The sequence below is a fragment of the Takifugu rubripes genome, chromosome 20, assembly GCF_901000725.2.
Source record: "Takifugu rubripes chromosome 20, fTakRub1.2, whole genome shotgun sequence".
Classification (NCBI taxonomy): domain Eukaryota; kingdom Metazoa; phylum Chordata; class Actinopteri; order Tetraodontiformes; family Tetraodontidae; genus Takifugu; species Takifugu rubripes.
The window spans coordinates 14,800,486-14,821,277 of NC_042304.1; the positions used below are offsets into that span (position 1 = coordinate 14,800,486).

Sequence of the window (20,792 nt, forward strand, 5' to 3'; positions counted from 1 at the left end):
TGAAGCCGCATTTCCATAGCAACCGTGGAAATTTCATATCAGCAGGAAAAAGACTGTGGGACAAGTCTTCCAAATGCTCTTATCTGCTCTTCCTTCTTCTCCAATAATTGTATTTCTGAAAAATAAAATAGATAATCCCGATTTGTGAAGGCGCTGTCAGATTAAATAGGCGCATAACATTCAGTATCTTATTCACCCTACATTGAACTCTTTGAAAAAAATACATGTTTTTTAAGCCTGAAGTTCCTTAAATGCAGTGGGTATCGACAACCTGTGAATTTAAACAACCCAATAGTAATTAGATCTATAAGGAGCGGAATTAGGAACTATATAATAATTTAGGATTAACAGCATTTATGACCGAATTGACTTACAGAGCCAATAACAGTACATAAATTGTCTTCAGGGACTAATCAATGATCTTAATGGCTCAAGATTCAATATCGACCAACTGACAACAGAACAGAAATTTTGTATTGGTTGATTTAAATGTGACACCGCTGCAGCCTTTGAGTATTGACAGTGTCAGTGTTAAGAAAAAACCTCTCTTCTGGCTTCTCTCTCATAGCACACAAGTCTTTTACACTCGAAAAATTCCACTGAATTGCTATCAAGGTTGACTGTTTTGATCTGATCCAGCCTCTCTTCTCATAGCTCACCTCACACCATTGTAGGGTCTTCAGCCAGGCCCTCAACACCAGTTCATATGTAGCTATAAAGCAATTCCATTCTATAGATCAACATGGCCGTTTTATCCAAATAAAGGCATTAAGGTACCAGAGAGTTTACCTTATAGATTTGGGTTGCGGATGAATATATGCTGCTACTTTATCTTGCTGGAGAAATGCAGTCAACACCATTAATGTTCTTCAACCTCTCGTTATCTTAAGTGGAAAATGCATCAGTGATGGATGAAAATGCATCAGCGATGTGTGGACTTGAGAGCTGACTGATAAACGTGTGGCGTGAGCGGAGTCAGAAATGAGCTCAGTCTTCTCATCTGGTGGAAATGATAGTTACTGATGATACTCTTCTCCATAGAATCACACGAGCACCCGGTCACCTCAGAAAGGTGAACATTTATTTATACGGTGGGGTGTGAAGGCAACAGTGGTCCCAGTAGTGATTGGGACACTAGGGGCAGTAACCCCCAAGCTGAGTAGATGGCTCCAACAGATACCAGGAACCACATCAGAGATCTCTGTCCAGAAGAGTGACGTCCTAGGAACAGCTAAGATCCTGCGCAGAACCCTCAGACTTCCAGGCGTCTGGTAGAGGACCCGAGTCTGAAGGAGGCACCGCCCAGGAGGGCGAGGAAGAGATTATTATTTAATTTTTATTATTTTATACATCCATAGACATATTACATTGATTACATTAATTTATTCATTACTTGAAATCACTTCCTGGACGCTCTTTATGAGTTATTTTTTTAAGTGATCAAAGTGATCATTTATTCATGAATGTGTGAATTATAAAACCCTCTATGAACTGTTGATCTACACTCAACATGTGTTCTTGTGTTTGCATTAGTAAGAGATGCATAAAGCGTCCCCTGCTCCCTTCTGATGTACAGTCCTCTGGGGGGGGGTTTCCACCTAGCTACCAATCCATTTCTGTATCGATCCATTACATTAAAGATCCCCTGTGTTGTATTTAATGGAATCTAGCTTTGGGATCCTACAGTTACATGTTGCGCTACTCATTCTCGATTGCTTAACAATGTTGGAAATGATTACACAGTAATAAGAATAGAAATATTGAATTCAATTACAGTAATGTGATCCATTTTCTCCCTTAATCCATTGGATACAGCACTATATTACTCTGCAGCAATTGTGTCACGCTGAAGTAAAAGGAATCAGATTATCGCCAATGCAAATATAGTTTCTTCTGCTTTTGTTTCATTGCAAATAAAAAAGAAATTAATAAATAAATGAATTCTCCTGCCATTATATCACTGACTTGATCAATCGCCACCAGCAGTATGGACATATACTGTAGTTTCAGACTACCAGGAAAGCATCAAATACTCTACAGAGCATTAAAGAGACAAAAGAGATCCTTATGATGAGCATAGGTACATGGAGGCACATCATCTTTTGTTATATTTTGTTTAATATATTTTACTCCCTCACGCTGCCTGCAGATTTAGCTTGCATACTATATGGATGGTTCCCCCGCAACAAACTTTTATTGCTCCGTGGTTTTGTCTCCAAACACACCCCATTCAAAGATTTGTGATTTGTGATCCAGGTGAACATTAGTTCCTACTGTCTCTGTGGAAAAAATATGTTTTAAAGAAATCTCATGATTTAACCACCTCAAGGTTTGCTTCAAGCTATTGATCCTCCTCCCTGCGAATTTTTGTTGCCAAGTAATTTTTGGCTAAAGCTCCTCTTACTGGCTTGACTGGTGTTTGTTGCCTGGCAACTTTAAACTTGTGAATATCTTAACGAGCATCTTTTGAGGCTTTAGTGATTAGACGACGCTCTGCTGTGTTTGTTGGAAAGCCTTCACTTCATGAAGTCCTGCTCTCTGCAGGGCTCCACCTCATGCTAACACTGTCTGGACGCGCGTGCGTGTGTGTGTGTGTGTGTCTGTGTGTGTGTGTGTGAAAATTCTTCTTCAAGCTGCTTGCAATTATACAGTAGCTGTAGAATTATTTCTCCTAACCTTAATTATCTCAACTTCCTTCCTGAGCTGTAACACTCAAACCGATCTGCCCCATTGTGAGAATGGCCACCTTTAAGATAGTAATTATAATACACACTGCTCCTCAAACAAGCAACCACCCAGCAGCACTTACTCGTCATCACGTGGAACGAGTCGGACACTTGGCCATCGTAATTGACATCTCTGTTTCCGTGTCTGCAGGGCTGCTGAATCTGCCATCTGAGCGCCACCCGTGTGCAGCGTTTCAAGCACACTCTAAGAGAACATGCACGACGGGCTGACGGGGAGACGCTCAAATATATAAGTCCTATGAAAGGCGCTTTAAAAAATAGATTTTCCAAGAATAGTGGCTCTGGGCAAAATCAGCTGTACATCCGAGCTGCCTGAAATAGGGCCCTGGGCTTGCAGCCTGCGTCTTGTTTTAGGTTCTCCTGTCGTCGTGCACCTATGGCACTGCGGTGTTTTGTTCTTCAAAAAAAAAAAACACTACTGACTGTGGATTCGTGTAGTAAAATGTGTCGTTTCTAAAAGTAGAGCACTTTATTTTAGGAGATGAAAACGAAACTACACAGCACTTCACAAACCTGTCCTAATTGTTGCTTGGCAACAAGCACATGACAGGCAGGTAAATGGGACCGAAGCTTTATAGTCAGGTGATTTTATCTTTGTCAATGAGGGAGAGAAGGGGGAGGAGGGGAGGCTGCGTTGATGGACGGAGTGACTGCTTGGCCAGCTCGCCACTTTATCACAGACTGTTGTTAAACTCTCGGATCTGGGAGGGTTCTGCTAAAGCCAGTCGGGTTTAACTTGAGCTCCAGCCTGGCAGTGCCAGCTGGCACGTGTGGCTCAAAGATACTCTGTCTGTTGTTGGAGTTGAGGCGACAATTGCGCTGAAATTCATTTTAATTTTTAGTTGTAATAAACCGATGGATCCACTCTTACATTAGCAGCTTCCAACCTTCATCGGTTTGCGCAGCGGAATCCTTCTGTTGTTGTGATCTCCCACTCGTCTTGTTCATTTGTCTTTAGAGGCACCTTGACCCAGTTTCCTCAGTGGGGTTTTTAGGTTGATAGGTTTGTCAGTTACATATGTAGCGATGCATCGTAGTCGTGCAACACAGTGCAGCTCCAGTGATGGGCAACGGGACGCCGAGGAAGGTCTCCCCACATCATCCATGTAGCGCCCAGGTTGAAAGGAAAACTGAGTTATTCTGGTCTGAGCACGCTCATAGTTCTCCTCCCTCTCATCGCTTTAGATCTTTGGATGCAGTTTGCACCAAACTGTGACTTGAGATCACATTTTTGTGTGATTGTGTGTTGTTTTGTATCTGTTGTACTGCATATTCGGCCACTGTCTGGCTTGGTCAGGACTCCCTGAAAAAGGCTTTCCTCCGTGGCGCTAACCTGGATAAACTAATGCAAACCGCCAGTGACATTTTCTCAGTGTCACAAAAGACCATATCTAATCATTGAATGGTTCCTGGCAATGTTTGTGACAGAAATTTACTCAGGACACAAGTGGAAGGTTTGATATCTTCATTTCTGCATCTGTCATCTAGACAGGCCGACTCTGCTGTTGGTACTTTAGATGCAGTCTGACCAAGGGGACGAGGTGAGGCTCAAATTAACAGGCTCGTGTTCGATGCGGCCAAGTGGCACCTCGATGCAGGAGGCAGGTTCAACAGTAACGAAGCTCTCTTATTTACATTTAATTATGTATGGGCTTTTAGAGCCGAATATAAATGAGAAAATAGCTTTTAAAGGTTTAATCATCTGGATGCATAACAGTCCACACTATGCACACACACACACACATCCTTGCATATCTATCTTTGTGAGGACTTTCATAGGTATAATGCCTTCCCCAGCTCCTGACTCTAACCATCCCAGCTGCCTCTCTAACCATTAACCTTAACCCTGACTCTAACCTAAACCTGATTCTAACCTCAACCTTAACACCAGTCTTAACCCTCAAACAGTCCTTGTGAAGACCAGGCAAAATGTCCCCACTTTACTAGTAGAATGAAGATTTGGGGACTCACTGTAGCAAGTACAAGAACACACACGCAAATGTTGTAGTGCACAACATTTAGTGCGCAAGTTATTTTGGTCCACAAAGAAACTTTTTTTCCCCCACACACGCACACAGACATGGGCAGCACGGTGACGGGTCTCATGGACGCGTGTGCGTGTGCGCTCGTGTGCAGTCACAAGATGAGATGACGACTTCCATCTTTCCTCTCGCCCTCTCTCTCTTCTTACGCACACACGTGGACAGGGACACGCACCAGTTTGCGCACGCGCGCACGTACCTACCGTGTCGTCTTCGATCTATCTTCATCCGCCCACCCTTTCCCTCCCTCCCTCCCTCCCCCTCTGCCCCTCTCTCTTTCCTCCCTTTCTCTCTCTCTCTGCGGGGAACAGAAGGAGGAGACGCTCCTGCTAGATGTGTTTTCGCTGCAGCAGGTTCAGTTCACACAGAAAAGGAGTCGCTGTTTGGTATTCAGTGTGATTTCCACTCTGACCTTCATCTTTCCCAGTGCGCCAACGTCTACTTCTTTTTTCTTTTTCCCACGGAGGCGACATTTAGAGAAACCAGCCGATGAAACCTGACTGATAATCGATTTGGATTTAATCCGAGTGATCTGGAAATGAGTTCCACTACTCGGGTCGAGGTGTGCAGCGCCTCCTTTCTCTGGCCCCAGGGGTGCCAAAGATGCTGCTGGTAGCGCGCTTACCTGTCCTGGTCTCACGCCGGCTCGGTTCGCCCCGGTAGGCTCATCCTCTCCAGCGCTGCGGTGTCCTCAGAAAATACAGATAGCTAAAGGATCCGCCACCGGCAGCCTGACAGATGGATAACTACTCCACTTTACAATGTAAGACAACACCGGGTGACACACGCTGGTTCACACGCACGCACGGACGCACACACCTCAATAATCTCATCCCTGCCACTTCGTCATAATACTGCACAAATGTTCAAAATATGATGTCATTCCCTCCCGGAGCATTTATGTGTGTTCTTGTATTATTTTGTCATGCAAAGTGCGGTTTCATATTGAAGTTTATATATCTAAATGTTGATAAATGAAACCGCTTCCATTTCCAGAGTTTTATTAGCTCTGTGATTAGCTAATGAAACTGCAGAAGAAGAGACCAGTGCGCGTGTGTGCATACGTGTGTGCGCCTGTGGTGTGGCATGAGAGTGATATATGGTGCGGGGCCATACACCATCCTCCCTTGCCATGTAAACCTCAGTCATCCTTCCATGATAGCTTAGTGCAAGGCATTACACAGAGACACACACACACACGCACGCAAATGCACGCACACACCTGTTAAATTCAGCAGCCTGAGGTATTGTGGCTTATTACACTATCTCCCCCATAATTCAGCTGTATCAGTCATGCTTGTAATGACAAAGGCTTGTGAACCGTCCTGCTAAATGCTTTACTGCGGCTGTTACATGGAGTAGCCGCACAAGGTTAAGCCTTTCTTTCGGTTCCATCATTTCTATGGTTTTAGTGGGTTTTTTATATGAGCGCTGATTTTCTTTCCATTGTTATCGATGAGCAGCTCACATGCTCAATGCTTCTGACAGTTTTTGGCAGCCACACTAAAGCGGCATGCAAAAATGGCTTCCTGTGATCAAAAGGAATATGTAATTATCATCTCCAAGGCAACAATTTTGCAGCTATAAGCTTGTCTAGCTTTTCAAGGGGCTTCTTTGAGGACATATTAGCGCTCTGGAAGGTTAATAAGTTTATGTTTTTCTTGTCTTGCTTCATAAAGCACAGCACCGAGGGAATGGCTTCGTGCACATTGTGGAGATACAGTTTGCAAGTCTGTCTGCAGGCCTGCTAAGGACTATTGGATAATTAGAAATTTGACATTAATGTTTGTATGTGTCTTTAAAATAACCGCATTTGTCCTTTGAGGCACGAGCCGATGTTTTTTGTCCTTCTTTGGGGAATAATTACTTCTTAATTTGCGGTCGACATAGAGAAATGGGAAGAAACGCCGCCAGGTTAAACTGACTTTCTGAGTTGGCGCTCACTCCCACCCGGCTGTGGATCACGGTGTTTAAAAATATCCCAACCATCCGTAGTTGGACAGCCAATGGTCAAGGTTCTTCCACTAATATTGACACTTGTAACGCTCTTCTGCAATGTATGTTGTGATGATTTCCTGCATTGAGGATGGGGAATATCATGAGATTTCTGATTCATCATATCTTTTTTAGTTTTTCTATTACATCATCATGATTGAAGGTATTGATTTTGGCAGTGTGATTGGTAAATTATGTAAATTTCCTCCACTGAACCCACAGATGGAACTCCACCATCATTAAGGCACAGAGCACCTCTGGTGTTGAGTGCGCTGTTGAGAGCTTTTGGATCTGAGACGTGATAAAATTAGTGATATCCTCTCTTCAAAGCGCAAACTTGCGTGCGGCTACAGGACGCCATCGCTCTCTGTCTCTCTGGTGCTCCTGCATAGTGCTGACAGGACACTGCTGTTCCTGCTGCTGATGTTGCTGGTTGCCTAGAGACTGTATCCATGGACCTAGTTCCCATCGTCATGGTGATGGGCCGAGAGGAGGAAACCCGTGGTGGGAAGGGGCATTGAGATGCCACCACATCTGCAGTGTGTGTTGTGGTGGAGGTAAATGGTGATTTACAAAGGATAACAATGGCAGTAATGGGGGTGTGTTGGCCGTGATGATTGCGGTGATGTCCGTGAAGATGTTGTTGATGGGAGGTGGTGGAGTCTATCACTATCAGTCCCAATCAAATGTACTTCCAAGTCAATACACGGCTTTCTACTTCTCCAACACAACATTTTAACACATTTGGTAATCGCACACGTCAGAACGATGTCGCTGAATCAATTTGGTGAAAAATTGATCCATTTTTAGTTTGGCATACTGAATTAGATCCTAACACTTTAATCGGCAGTTAAACGGCTCTCCGTGCCAGCAAGAGTGGCCATTTGGAAAATGCAACCGCTGATGTTCACTGGACCGACCGCTGTGGAGATTAGCGGTTACACGACATCGTCGGTTATCATTGTCTGGACAGATTAATGTTCATCAGCGTGTGTGAAAAGCTGGAAATGGCACCGATATGGTCACTGGGCTGGTGACATCTGATGATTTGGACTACAAACTGCAATGATTTCATACAGGTAAACTTCTTGTCTGTCCCTACTGTCACACTGGAGATAAACTGAGAATAAAGCTAGGAGCGAGGAAGAAGATAAAGAAACATGATCCTCTTCGTCACAGTTCATCCTTTCTTTCAGATTCACGCAGCTGTGCAAGAGTGTTCCATAATGCATCTCCAAACAGTCCAAATACCTTTATGGAGTCCCGTTTGCCTTTGCTCTTATTTTCCTCAGGGGCTTATTAATGTTTGGATTTCTTGCCAAATCTACCCAAAGTGCACAATAGCAGCAGTGTCAAGTAATTCTTCAGGCTTCAAGATGTATCCACAGCTGTGGCTCAGTAGGCATCTCTTCATGATATAACAGGACAGATGGGACAGATCCCAGAGCTCCAGGCTTGTCTTTCTCTAAAATAAATGTCCCTGCTCATCCATTTTGACAGCCTCAAGTAGATGAAGGACAGTAGGAGGTGGAGAAAGTCAAACCAGGATATTGTAATGTTGCTATAAAGTCTTTGTAAGGGTTTTATTTTGCAGTAGCAGGAGTTGTTTATAGGTGTGATGGGGCCAAATGGCTGGCACAGTCCACCGCTCTGTAATGATGTTGTCCATCCTTTGAGATATTAAACCCATAAAGTGTTGACATTTGTGCATGTGCGTGTGATTACATGCGTCAAAACTGTATGTAAGTGAATGTCCATTCTCCACTTGCCTCACGGCTGTTTGGGTCCACGTGCTGGGCCACCATGCAGTTGTTAAACATCCTAGAGAGAAGCTAGCAAGCCTTTTCACACTGCTTGATGTGTACGTGCGTGTGAAGCTCGGGAGTACTTCGCACTTGCCCAAAGTGTCACTTTAGGTTTCTAGAGGGGAAGAGACAGTCATATGAAACTAAATGGGACATCTTACTCTTTACTGAATGTTTGCTCCCCAAAAAAACCCCATTAAATTATTTTCCATGTGAAACATGCATTTTTTACAGTTTTATCATGGCACAGTGGTTTTGAAATTGTCCTCGAATGGGTTTGCGTCTATAGGCTGTGGAGATTTGTTGGATTCCTTCATGGTTTTGTCTTCCTGCGTCTGTCTGCTTCCTCTCCCAATGTCCCTGCTTGCTGGCGCCCGTGCAGTCTTACCTGCGCCTCATTGGCTCTTCTCTGTTCTCATACATACATTGGGCATTCAGTCCCTCAGATTTAGAGCTTAGCTAATGCTCCCCTTTCAAGTGTGTGTCTTGTTTTTGTCCTCCAGTCTAGTAACTTATTTTTCTTCAGTGTTTCTTGCCTTTGAATTTTGAATTCTGTTTCAACAGTGAAAGTGAGTGTCGTCACTCAAGATATTTCAAGAACAAACCGATCCAGTAATTCCTGGAGAGATAATGTACGAAGAGGACAAGCAGGGAGGAGGTGGATGGCACATCCTGTGCTGCTGGTTCATGTGTTGCCGTGGGCGACCCAGTCTCCTCTTCATGAGACAAAAGCCCGAGCAGCCTTCAGTAGATGACTCCATACATCAGGATGTTTGAGTGTGAGAGAAAGGCAGACAGAGAGGTTCCCCGAGGCTGCAGTTGGAGTCTTTAAAGTTCTCTCATTCATTACAGACTCGCAGCATTTTACAGTGAGGTAATTTAAACCTAATATGTCATGACTAAGAGCTGGCATATTATACCAAAAATTACAGAAGACTTCTTGTACTAAACAGTGCTATTTATATAGAATAAAAGCAGAAATATGTCGCAGGAATTCCCATGGAACACGGGGACGTGAAGGAGCATGAGGAGAACGTTGAGGGCAGGAGAATGATCTCCCTGAACTGACAGCATCTGTCTTGTTTCCATCTCTGTTGTCTCTTCTCAACTGTCATTGCTGGTCAGAGTGGCAGAGAATAAGTTGTGGTTTTTCAGGCTCTTTGGGATTTTATCATCTCCAAAAGTGTTTTTTCTGCTGCACCGTCAACACAACCTGCTGCTCAAACCTCCCAAAACTACAGTATTTACGCTAATAAAACGTGTTCTAAAACATGGCATTTGAGTCGTTCCTATCGATGTCCGAGAAGGAAATGGAGATCTGGCACGATGCCACTATCTTTTACGCCAGAGAAGAGGGAAACAACTGTTACACAGCTGTGGCCTGTAACGATCACGATAGCAGGAAGGAAAGCCGCAAAGGTGTAAAACCTTGTTATTCGTTCACACTCTTTCAAATATGTTGAAATGAAAGCAAGCAGCATAAGTCCCCGCTGTGATTTCTGATATTTTCCAGTTGAGTTTTCATATGTGATTGTTTAAATTGGAACCTTTGATGCCAAAAAGCCACAAGGAGTCAATCTTTATTCACCCACAAAGAACATTTTAGGCTGTAGATCACTGCTGGCATGAAGTAGCAAGTCAAATCAGTACAGAAAGGACACTTTCAACATGGTGTCAAGATTAGATGGAGAAGTTTAGAACCATTTTATTCAGCCATTACTGTAACATATAAATGTGAATCCGTTTGAGGCGCTCAATTCCCTCCTGACTTTATGTGAGTAAAGACATGATTTAAATTTGCTTGGCGGTGCAAAGTCCCCAGGCTGGGTTTTGGGCCATATGGAGAGGGAAGACCTCAGAGAAGGGAAGGAGTGTGTGTCTGAGAGAGATAGAGAGAGAAAGAGAGGACTGCTGACGGAGAAATTCCATTTAACTGTGCTGGTTCCCTCTGAATATTTTCCTTGATCACTTGTGTGTGTGAGAGTGTGTGTGTGTGTGTGAGTGTGTGTGCGTGTGTGTGTGTGTGTGTGTGTGTGTGTGTGTCTAATTGTGTCACAGACCTGCACTTTTTTCCTTTTCCTGTTGCTTATCTGCTCTCATGTGCTACATGCAGAATATCTGCATACATGTGCCAGCTCATAGGGAGCTTATGGGATGTATAGCATGTACTGTATGGCAGCTGCTTCAAATGTACAATCTGTTGGGTTACGCCTGTTGATGCTGGCACCTATCGCGTGTCAGAGATGCTGACCTGTGAGTGATGCTGCGTGTGAATAAGAGACATTTTAAACGCAGCACATAGTTTGAGAGTGTCCTGTCTCACATCGAGTTGGACAAATGATGACTATAATGGGCGGGTTTGAAACTTTCACTTAGGCAGAAGATGATAATCAGTGATTGCTTGGAGTAATAAAAACATCGTAATTTGGTGTTCTCTCACTGAAATTCCTTGTCTTTTAAGCTCATGAGCATGTTATATCATGAGGTCCAAAGTTGCTGTCTAGCTATATTACTTTGTACTGTACAGGACATTATATAAAAATATTTAAGATTGAGTTCTCAGGTTAAATTATTTAGTTGTTTAGCTTATCTCCTGCTTTCCTAACAGGACTAAAGTCCTCCAAATTATACATTCACCTCCGCTGGTCAAAAAAATGCTACCTCTTAGTCCACTACTCAAATGGCTCATGGTGAAATGTAAAAAGAACAAGCACACACTGAATGTACACGTTGCATTCACATTGCAACCTGAAAGCTAAGCTGCATAGTTGAAGATAAATGCACTCAGCAAGCGGCTCCTCATTAGTATGAAATGCGGGTCTCCAAGGACAAGGACACGCTCATTTACAATGCTGTGAATCGTGATGGTGAGATGGGCGACGCACAGATACGTGGGAGTAATGTGTCGCCACCTTGACTGACTGGCCAGTATGAGCTTGGTAATGACCGGAATGCAGCGCTGATGGCGTTGTGTCGTGACAAAAGTGCTCTCGTGGAGCTGCCTTCTCGCTCCATCTCTGTTGCTCTGTTTGCTGTTTACAATATTAATCGATTGTGCTTTTCTTTAAACAAGCTTAAGCAAAGTGTCTTGATCTTTATACTGTGGATTCCATCTGATGGCGTCAGCTGCAAATTAAATCTATCCTTAATGGACAAAATGAACGAGATGCACTTCTTGTAACGCTTAAGATTTCATCTTAAGCTTTTTGTTATATTTGACATGATTAGTGTCAAAAATAGGGAAGTGGCATGAAATAGGGAGATGCCGAGCAGCACGTGTGTCCTACTTCCTATTCGTGCTCCAGAAAAGAAGCAGCTTTATTTGGTGCACATAATATTCTCTCTCACCCGCAGTACTCAGTATCGGTGCACCTCATCAGATTTAATTACTATTTGTTAGGGTCTATTAATAAAGAAATTAAGGTCTTCTGTGATCTCTCACTATCTGGGTGTACATTTGTAATTCAGTTGAGAAGCATTTACACACAACTTTTCTTCTCAGGTCAGTTAATATTTATTATCTTTAGGTGACAACTTCAATTCATGCAGTGTCCAAACAAAATCAATATTTTTTAAAAAAAAGAATCTATGATTTCATGCGTTTGATTGAACTGTCTTGCTGTTTTAGTATTTCCTTTGAGACAGTGAACGATTTCTGCAGTCAGAACTTTTGCCTTTGCCCCATCACTACGTGCAATTGTTCCACTTTTATGTGGAGCATCACAGCCAATAGTGGTGATGTGATGGCGCTCAGGGTGACGTGCCGGGACTGCAATCTCATGCCACATAATGTCATTATTTGCATAAATGTAACGCTAATAGGATGAATGGCAACATGTCCTCCTACCAATAACACACGCCACAGTTTGACCCGGAGGAACGCTTCCTTATAGCACCCCGGCTTTGGGTTCACGTCATCATATTTCAACGCACACAAAACTGTCTGAGGTCAAGCTTTCAGGAACCTTCCTGCTACACACATTTAAATTTGATGCCATCAGGAAAACTGCAGATTCCCGGAGTTACTGCATTTATCTCTAAAACACGGACTTGTGGAAGACGCTTCTCTTCAGGTCCTTTTTCCCCTCACCTGAAAAGCATTAGCAGAGCTGTGTAGAACTTGTCAAAATGGTGCTCTCAGCCGGGGTATTTTAATTAGAGTTTTATGGAAATTTTGGGCAATTGTGTCCCTTGTTTCCATGGCAGCAGCTCACATTGCAATTTTCATGCACTGTTAAGAAAGAGCTTCAGGGATTAAAAAGTTACTAAATGGTGTTTATGCAAATGGAACTGGGAGGGAGGGGGTGAATCAAACTGACAATGTCACATGTTACTACCTATTAACATAACATGGGTGAAATAAAAAGTGAATGGAAATTAACTGTTGCTGTTAAAAAAACGAGGCTGGGATGGCGGAATGAGAGCGAAGATAGAGGGAGGGTTAGCAGCAGGTGATAGATGGAGTTAACGCACGAATAGAGATGCAGACAGTTAAACGCAGCTATCAGCTGGCAGTAAAAGAGAGGGATTGTCTCCCACCCGGAGAGAAAGAGAGACGGAGGGGTGACAGACAGAGAGGTTGTTCCAGATAGCAGCTGGTCTCTCAGTGTGTACACAGAGTTATCCAGGTGAAGGTCAGCAGTTTGGACTCGTCCGCTCTTCTAAGCTGGACTCTGTTTCTGTTTTAGGAGGTGAAACATGATCACAACTCTTCCATATAATGTCAAGATTAAGAGCAGCTACATCTTGACTTGGGATGTTCCTGAAATCTTATGTGTGTGTTCGTTCCAAGTTTGTATGTGTGTTTGTCCTTGAGGCTCCAAGTGTTGGATAAGTTCCTGGTGCACCAGCATTGCAAGGTGACCTGCAATAACCAGCCAGAGAGAAATTTACTTCATCAGACCCGAAGAATCAATTAATCTGCGGCATTCTTGACAGCACTTGGGCTCCGTGACGGTTTCTATATTCCACATTTGACCAAACCCCTTCAGAATGTGCGAGGCAGGACATCTGGCTCCGCCCAATATCTGAGAGATTTGTGATGTCACGGCTTGGACTCAGGTGCAAATTACAAACATCCGAATGTCGGGCGCATTTTACCACATTTGTCCATTTGAATAGTTTGCAGCTGACCCGCACGGTTGACCGAGCGCCGGTGCACAACCACTTTGTTGCTGGTCCAGTTCGCAGCACACAGTTATATAACGAAACGGAAAACATTAAAATCACAAATATGCAGCGCTTGCCCCAAAAAAAACCAACAACACACACACACGCAGGCACACAAAAGGGCGAACGTATCCAAAAAACAAAATAAAATGGTCGTTGTTACGTAAATATAAATGTTACAGCAATAATATAGACGCATACTACGCTCTATGTAGGCTGAAGCCGATTAGAGCGAGTGATGAGAAAGGCCTGGTGTTCCGGGCAGAACTGGGCCACAGACACAACCTTAAAGGAAGAGAGGAGAAAAAAAGATGAAAACATGACCGAGAGAAGGAGAGAGTTGACAGAAGGAAGAGAAGCTGCTCAGGCCTATTCTTTTCCACGGAAATTCAGCAACATTTGGAAGACTGAATCCTTTACAAATATTAGTGCGTTTGCAAACATTTGTTGAGCTTTCGGCTCTTCACGATCATCACAACTTCTCATTGTGGACAGATTTCTGGTGAAAATGGTGTAAAAACTTTTGCACTATTTTACTGGTTTGAGATATAAACAGATTAATTCTTAAATTTTGGTCCCACATCAACGATGTTGCTCTTGTGTCCATGCCAGTGACACCCAGGCCCAGAGGCGTTACGGTTTTAAGTCTGCAGTCTGTCCATCTGTCTGTCCGTCTGTCCCGGCCTTCCCTGTGATTGTGATATCCCAAAATCGCTTTAAGGGGTTTCCCCTCAAACAGTGCACAAATGGTCATTGTGATTCAAGGGTGAACATCATTTTCTTTTCTTCTATTAAAGCTTAGAGGGAATTGGTGAAGTTCTGAAATTCAACGGACAGGCTCATCGTTCAATCTTTGGTTTGTTACCAAATTTGCTGAAACCTTTTATTTGAATTCCAGGATGATGTGATTCACTTAATAAGATAATAATTCACTGAAGCCTCTTGTCTTGTGAAATGACAATGTGCCTGTTTGACAGGAGAAGAGAAGAAGAGGGACTCTGAGAAGAAAGAAAGACTTTCTTTATGTTAGAAATATAGTGGAGAGTAGAATTTTTCAGAGGTTATAAAAAGCTTCATAAATGTTTTAGTGATGAGTTGTCGTTGTCTTCACTCATACTGTAGAAAATCACTGCAGTAACCCAGATATGTCCCCCCCCCCCCAACTCTGTCAGGCTGTCTCTCTGTGTCTGCTCGCTTGTTTATCTGTCTTTATTGCATCCTATTTATACATGAACCGAGGTTTTTGTCTGTCAAACTTTCTGTCTGTGCTCAGATCAGCCTCAGAACAGAATGAAACTTGTCATTTTTGCAGTCAGAGTTTAAGCCATGTTCATTTAACCTGTTTGGTGCAGGTTTGTTATTTGATGGTTGATTAGAGCAGAAATGGTTCCAGCAGTTTGAGGCAGGTTAATCATTGTTTGTGGTGTCACTCATCTGTTATTTCCCACTGATTTACATTGTTGAAGCTACTGAGTCATAGCATCTATTCTTTTCTAGTCCCAATCACTAGTTATTCTACATTGCTTTTAATTTTCCAGTGACCAGACCAGTGTTAAAGTTAAAATTAACACCCTATAAAGGGAGCATCTAGGTATCTTTTTACTCTTTAGCTGCAACATGTCACTTACAAATTTTAGCTTTTCTCTCTTGTTCTGAACGTTTTTCAGTGGCTGCAACACAAGTTTTAAAACCTAAATGTCTTTGTCATGACAGTTCACCGGTGTTGCAATTAGGAAGAAGTCTGTACTCTGAGAGTGGAAGTTAATTGGTAGGCAGTGTCGTTCAGGCTCCGAACAAAACACATATAGCTTCGAGTGAGCGCTCGTGTGTATGTGCCAGTGCAGGTAACAGCTGGATGTGATTATTTAATGAAGGTATAAAAAGAGAACAAGCTGTTCCTGTCTGCTGGTTAGCCTGCAACACACATACACCCAGAGAACTTGACACAATGGGAAACAGCACCTTTTATTTACTCATGCTGCTCAAAAGAAAAAAAATCCAACATGAGCATGTGAGCATGTGAGCGTGTGTGTGTGTGTGTGTGTGTGTGTGTGTGTGTGTGTGTGTGTGTGTGTGTGTGTTGGAGATGTGTGTTTTGCGAGGAATTCTTCATTGTGTGAATAGTGAGGGAAGAAGTCTGGGGTGAGTTCCGCAGAGTGCAACATTCACACCGTCATAGAGAACAGTGTGATAGCCACGGAGAGACGGAGAAGCTGCCGCACGGCTCGTGTTCAGGTGCTAAAAAAGTGTCTGATAAATCTGAGTCTATCTAAAGCGCCAAATGTGGAACGATCGCCCACCGAGTGCAGCTTGTTCCGTTTTATGACAGAAAGAGAGAGCAAAAATACACCCAGCTCCTGGGAAACAGTTGCTATGGCAGCTGTTACTATGGTGACAGCAAGGCTGCACGTGAAGTGATGGTGGTCATGAGGGGATTCACCCAGGGGAGGTGTTGCGGGAGGCAGACACCAGAGAAGATGTAGCAGGGATGGGCAAATCCAGCCCTCATGGGCCAGATTCAAGCTGGGTTCTCTATCATACAGGCAGACAACGCTTTCACCTGGGGTCCCACCCCCCCCGGTGAAAGCCTGCGCTGCCTGGTGGGGTGTGAAACCCGGCTTGGGGGTTGGATTTGCCCACCTCTGAGGGAAGTTCAGGCAGAGCGATGACATCATGCCCTCTGGCAAGTTGTTCCATGATGATGTATGTTTTGGAAAGATATATTGGAGCAATATGATCTTCTTTTAAATCCATGTGTCAACGTGAGTTTCTTTTCAATAAATCAAACCAACAAACACAAAAAAATCACAGATTAAAATGTTTGCAGTGTGTCATTGCAGCATTTTTTTTAAGATTCTGACGGCAACAAAAACTCTCTCCTCTGTCTCTCTCTCTGCCCCCCCTTCTGTGCGCGTGTGTGTGTGTGTGTGTGTGTGTGTGTGTGTGTGTGTGTGTGCAGGACAGGAGCTTGCACTTCTCCGCGGTATAGCCATGCCTCTGCAGTCAGTCTGCTCGATCATGCTGTTTCCATAGCAGCAGCGAGAGCCAACACAGCCAACCACGCTCACTTCCTAGTTTCACCCTATTGGTGCCAGCTCGCTCTGTCTTCTTACTTTTTTGTTTCTGTGGGAGTCTGAGTTTGACTGGAGACTCTTCAGTTCTCTCCTTACTTTCTTTCATTTAGACCGAGTCAACATAAGTACAGAGAACAGTTTTAACATACCAGAAATATAAATTAACTGTAGCTGAATGTGCAACAAGTGAAAAGGTTCCTAGTTCTTTTCCCAGCCGCTGCCTTTCTCCATGTGGTTTCTGTTGTGATTCTTTAGTTTCCCCCAATGAGACATGCACGTTCCACGGATTTCGCTAAATCAATAGTGCACAGGGTCATGATTCTAGTAAAAGACTTGTGTGTATATTTTAGTCATGTGCGAATTCACACCGCTGTAGTTCCTGTTGCTTTGCGAAAAGCTGATTTATCTGGAGAACATCTTGACCTGTTATCCTTCAGAAGGGTGAAGTGATGATTTAGCGTTCCAGTAAGATATAATAAAGATATCTGTCCTTGACCATGCTCTACAAGCAGGAGAACGTGGCGTCCTTTGTGGACTGGCCTTTTTTTTTTAACTTTTAAAAAGGTCTGACTGTTTGATTAGACACCTCATCAAGATAAACTGTCAATCCCAGCTCACCTTATTGCCACCATTTTGTGTATGACCGCCAAAATATTGATTTTCATGGCCCTACCCTTCAGAAGACGTCCTGAATGATCGGTGGCGTTTAAGAATCAGATATATCTTGACCTTGCTACAACATGGGGCGCATAACACTCGCCTAGCTCAAGTTCAGTCTGTCTTCGGGAGTCATGTGGTCTCACTGTGGAGGCGCACACGTGTGAGTAAACTGATAAAGATGCTGCTCTTATCATCCAGCACTCCTTCCTGCTCTCTTCTGCTCATTTTCATCCCAGCAGCTGCGATTCTCTTTTCTGGTGTCGCCACAGAAAAGTCAAAATGTCTGTTTTTATCTTTAATCTTTCAGGATTAATGTGCATCAATTAACATCAAAATTTAAAAAGACAATATTACATTTGAGCTACCACCTGATAGCTCAATCTGTTAGGAACTGCGCTGAGAAGCAGAGGGTTCTCAGTTTGAGCCCCAGTGCAGAAAAAAGATGGAAGATGTTCTGATGGTAGTGGAAGATGCCAGAACACCTTTAGAGCACTGCCGAGGTACCCTTGAGCAAGGCACCAAACCCACAGATGCCATGCCTTCACCCATTGTGTACCCTTCCTGTGACCCCAAAAGGGTTAAAGTGGTTAGGACGAGAGGCGATTACATTTGTTTATTATTTTTGCAGTTTAACCAGGGGGGAAAAAACAGGAATCAGGAACTGTTTTTATACATATGGCAAAAAATTCTCAAGTTTAAAAATGATAAAATTGAAAAACGAGTTGCTTGGTGCTCACTGACACCCTTGAAACACCAACACTAACCTGTCATTTGTCCCAAATTTTAATGGCAGGTTTGTAAAAAAAAAAAAAAAAAAAAAAGTGACCGTGGACCATTTAAAAGTTGGTATTCTGATTTCATAGATGTGACTCTATTGATAAATAATGGACGGATGATGCTGACCTTCTTCCCCTCATTTGCCTGTTCTTCTTCTGTAGTGCAGTGTCTGGAAATGACCACTAAGCGGAAGCTGATTGGCCGGCTGGTGCCGTGCCGCTGTTTCCGGGGTGAAGAGGAGGTGATCTCGGTGTTGGACTACTCTCACTGCAGTCTGCAGCAGGTCCCCAAGGAGATCTTCAGCTTTGAGAGAACTTTGGAGGAGCTCTACCTAGATGCCAACCAGATAGAGGAACTACCCAAGGTAATGCGAGAACGACTGACTTCAGGCCTTCATCATGGACGTGGTTTCCCTTGCAGCTTGTAGACGAGAGCAGCAATGTGTGTGTTATTTTTTTATACGCCATGAAGCAGTTTCAACCCTGACATTTAAGGTGAGAAACTTGGGGACGATGATACAAAACACACAGATGTGTTTTGTGGGCCAGGTTTTTGCTCATTATGACGGCAATATCACGGCGTTTGTGCGGAAATCGACGTGGCGCCGCTGTGATGACAGGAAGAAGATGCCATTTATAATCATTTTTCTTTATTGACATCCTGTCCTGGTATAAATGGCACGACTGCTGAATTGGGTTTCTAAATTTAGTATGAATGGAGCCCGTGTAAGTGCCAGGTTGAATTCACATTCTGAGCCATATGTTTGAATGTGCCAAGCTTGTGGAGGAGCTCCTGTGGCTGCCAAAGCGATTGGCCTTTCTGGAAGTGAGTCGAGAGCTTCTTAAGTGTGTGTGAGTAAGTGATTGTGTCTTTAAGTGGAGTGGCCTGTTCTGACCTGTGGGCACAGAGCAGCCTTGTTCACGCTCCGCTCTGGTCGCGCTCTTTGCTCCCTGTGTGCCTGCAGCATCTGCCCTCGCGAGTCCTCCAGCGCAGCACAGAACCCAACCTGAGTGAGTGAGGGAGGGAGGGAGTGAGTGAGTGAGGGAGTGAGGGAGTGAGTGAGTGAGTGAGGGAGGGAGGGAGGGAGTGAGGGAGTGAGGGAGGGAGGGAGGGAGGGAGTGAGTGAGGGAGGGAGTGAGGGAGTGAGTAAGGGAGGGAGGGAGTGAGGGAGTGAGTGAGGGAGGGAGGGAGTGAGTGAGTGAGTGAGTGAGGGAGTGAGTGAGTGAGGGAGTGAGGGAGGGAGGGAGTGAGGGAGTGAGTGAGGGAGGGAGGGAGGGAGTGAGGGAGGGAGGGAGGGAGGGAGGGAGGGAGGGAGGGAGGGAGGGAGTGAGGGAGGGAGTGAGGGAGGGAGGGAGTGAGTGAGGGAGGGAGGGAGGGAGGGAGGGAGGGAGTGAGGGAGGGAGTGAGGGAGGGGAGGGAGTGAGTGAGGGGAGGGAGGGAGTGAGTTGTTTAATTGCCTGTAATAGTGATTTGTACCTAAAGATGTGACAGATTTGTCCGTCTCTCTAGCAGGCGATTAGCTGCATTTATATTTTTGACATTGCTGGATTTATTTGTCAAGATGTCATTTTTGTTGCATTGTAGGCAGAAGTTGTGTCTTTTCATATTCTAAAGGCTGTGTTGCTTTGCAGTAACCTGCTCTGGAAACTGCCTTTGTGTCTTAGACAAATGTCTGTATTCTGTCCCATCTCTATCTGTTGTGTTGTCTTGATATTGACTTTCTGTGTTCTTAAGTTCTTTTTTTTCCTCTAATCCTGCACATGTTTTGGCATTCGCCGCACTCTTCTGTTTCATGTATTATTCCCTGCGTGGTTTCTCTTTGATTCAAGTTTTTGTTTTGTCCCTAAGGCCCAGCATATGTAGGAGATTAATTTTGCATTATTCATTTGAAAATTGCCACTAAAACGGCACTTCTTTCCTGTTTGAGTACTGTGGGACTTTGCCAGCAGACTGTAAGTGTTCTCCCGTTTGACCTTTTGTGTTTCAATAGCAACTCTTCAGCTGCCAGGCCTTGAAGAAGCTGAGCATGCCTGATAACGACCTGTCCAACCTACCAACCACCATTGCCAGCTTGGTTAACCTCAAAGAGCTGGACATCAGTAAAAACGGTACGAGCCGCTGCCCCACTGCACGTATCATGCCAACAAATCTGAGAACAGCATAAAACTGCAAACCTAAAAACCCTTGTACTGATGTTTGCTAGTTTTTTTGAGCCATATTTACCGTAATTTCCGGACTATAGAGCGCACCTGATTAAAAGCCGCATAATCTAATTTTAGAAAGAAAATCAATTTTGTACTTATACAAGCCGCACCGGATTTTAAGCCGCAGGTATCCCACGTAGTAATATGAAAAATTAGATCGACAACATTCAGTCCGACGAGTCACTGACGAGCGACAGACAGACAGGTAAGAAACAACAGCCACTCTTTTCACTTGTATGTTTATACAGAGACCTTAAATCCAATTTTCATCACGTCAGGATTTTTTAACTTTTCTTTTAATTTAATCCGCTTAGCAAAT

General features: G+C 43.9%; 1 protein-coding gene across 15 annotated transcripts in view; it reads left to right on the forward strand.

The window, feature by feature from the left end:
• lrrc7 (leucine rich repeat containing 7) overlaps window positions 1–20,792 on the forward strand; it is a 56,526-nt gene that overhangs the window by 15,390 nt on the left and 20,344 nt on the right. For 12 of the 15 annotated variants that reach the window (XM_029828576.1, XM_029828571.1, XM_029828581.1 and 9 more), the window contains exons 1-3: window positions 5,099–5,552; window positions 18,431–18,633; window positions 20,260–20,377. In XM_029828576.1, coding sequence (XP_029684436.1) covers window positions 5,528–5,552; window positions 18,431–18,633; window positions 20,260–20,377 — 346 coding nt within the window. In that variant the 5' untranslated portion in view covers window positions 5,099–5,527. Of the gene's footprint in view, window positions 1–5,098; window positions 5,553–18,430; window positions 18,634–20,259; window positions 20,378–20,792 lie in introns of those variants that run through there. The other 3 variants (XM_029828573.1, XM_029828574.1, XM_029828575.1) reach the window with 2 other exon arrangements.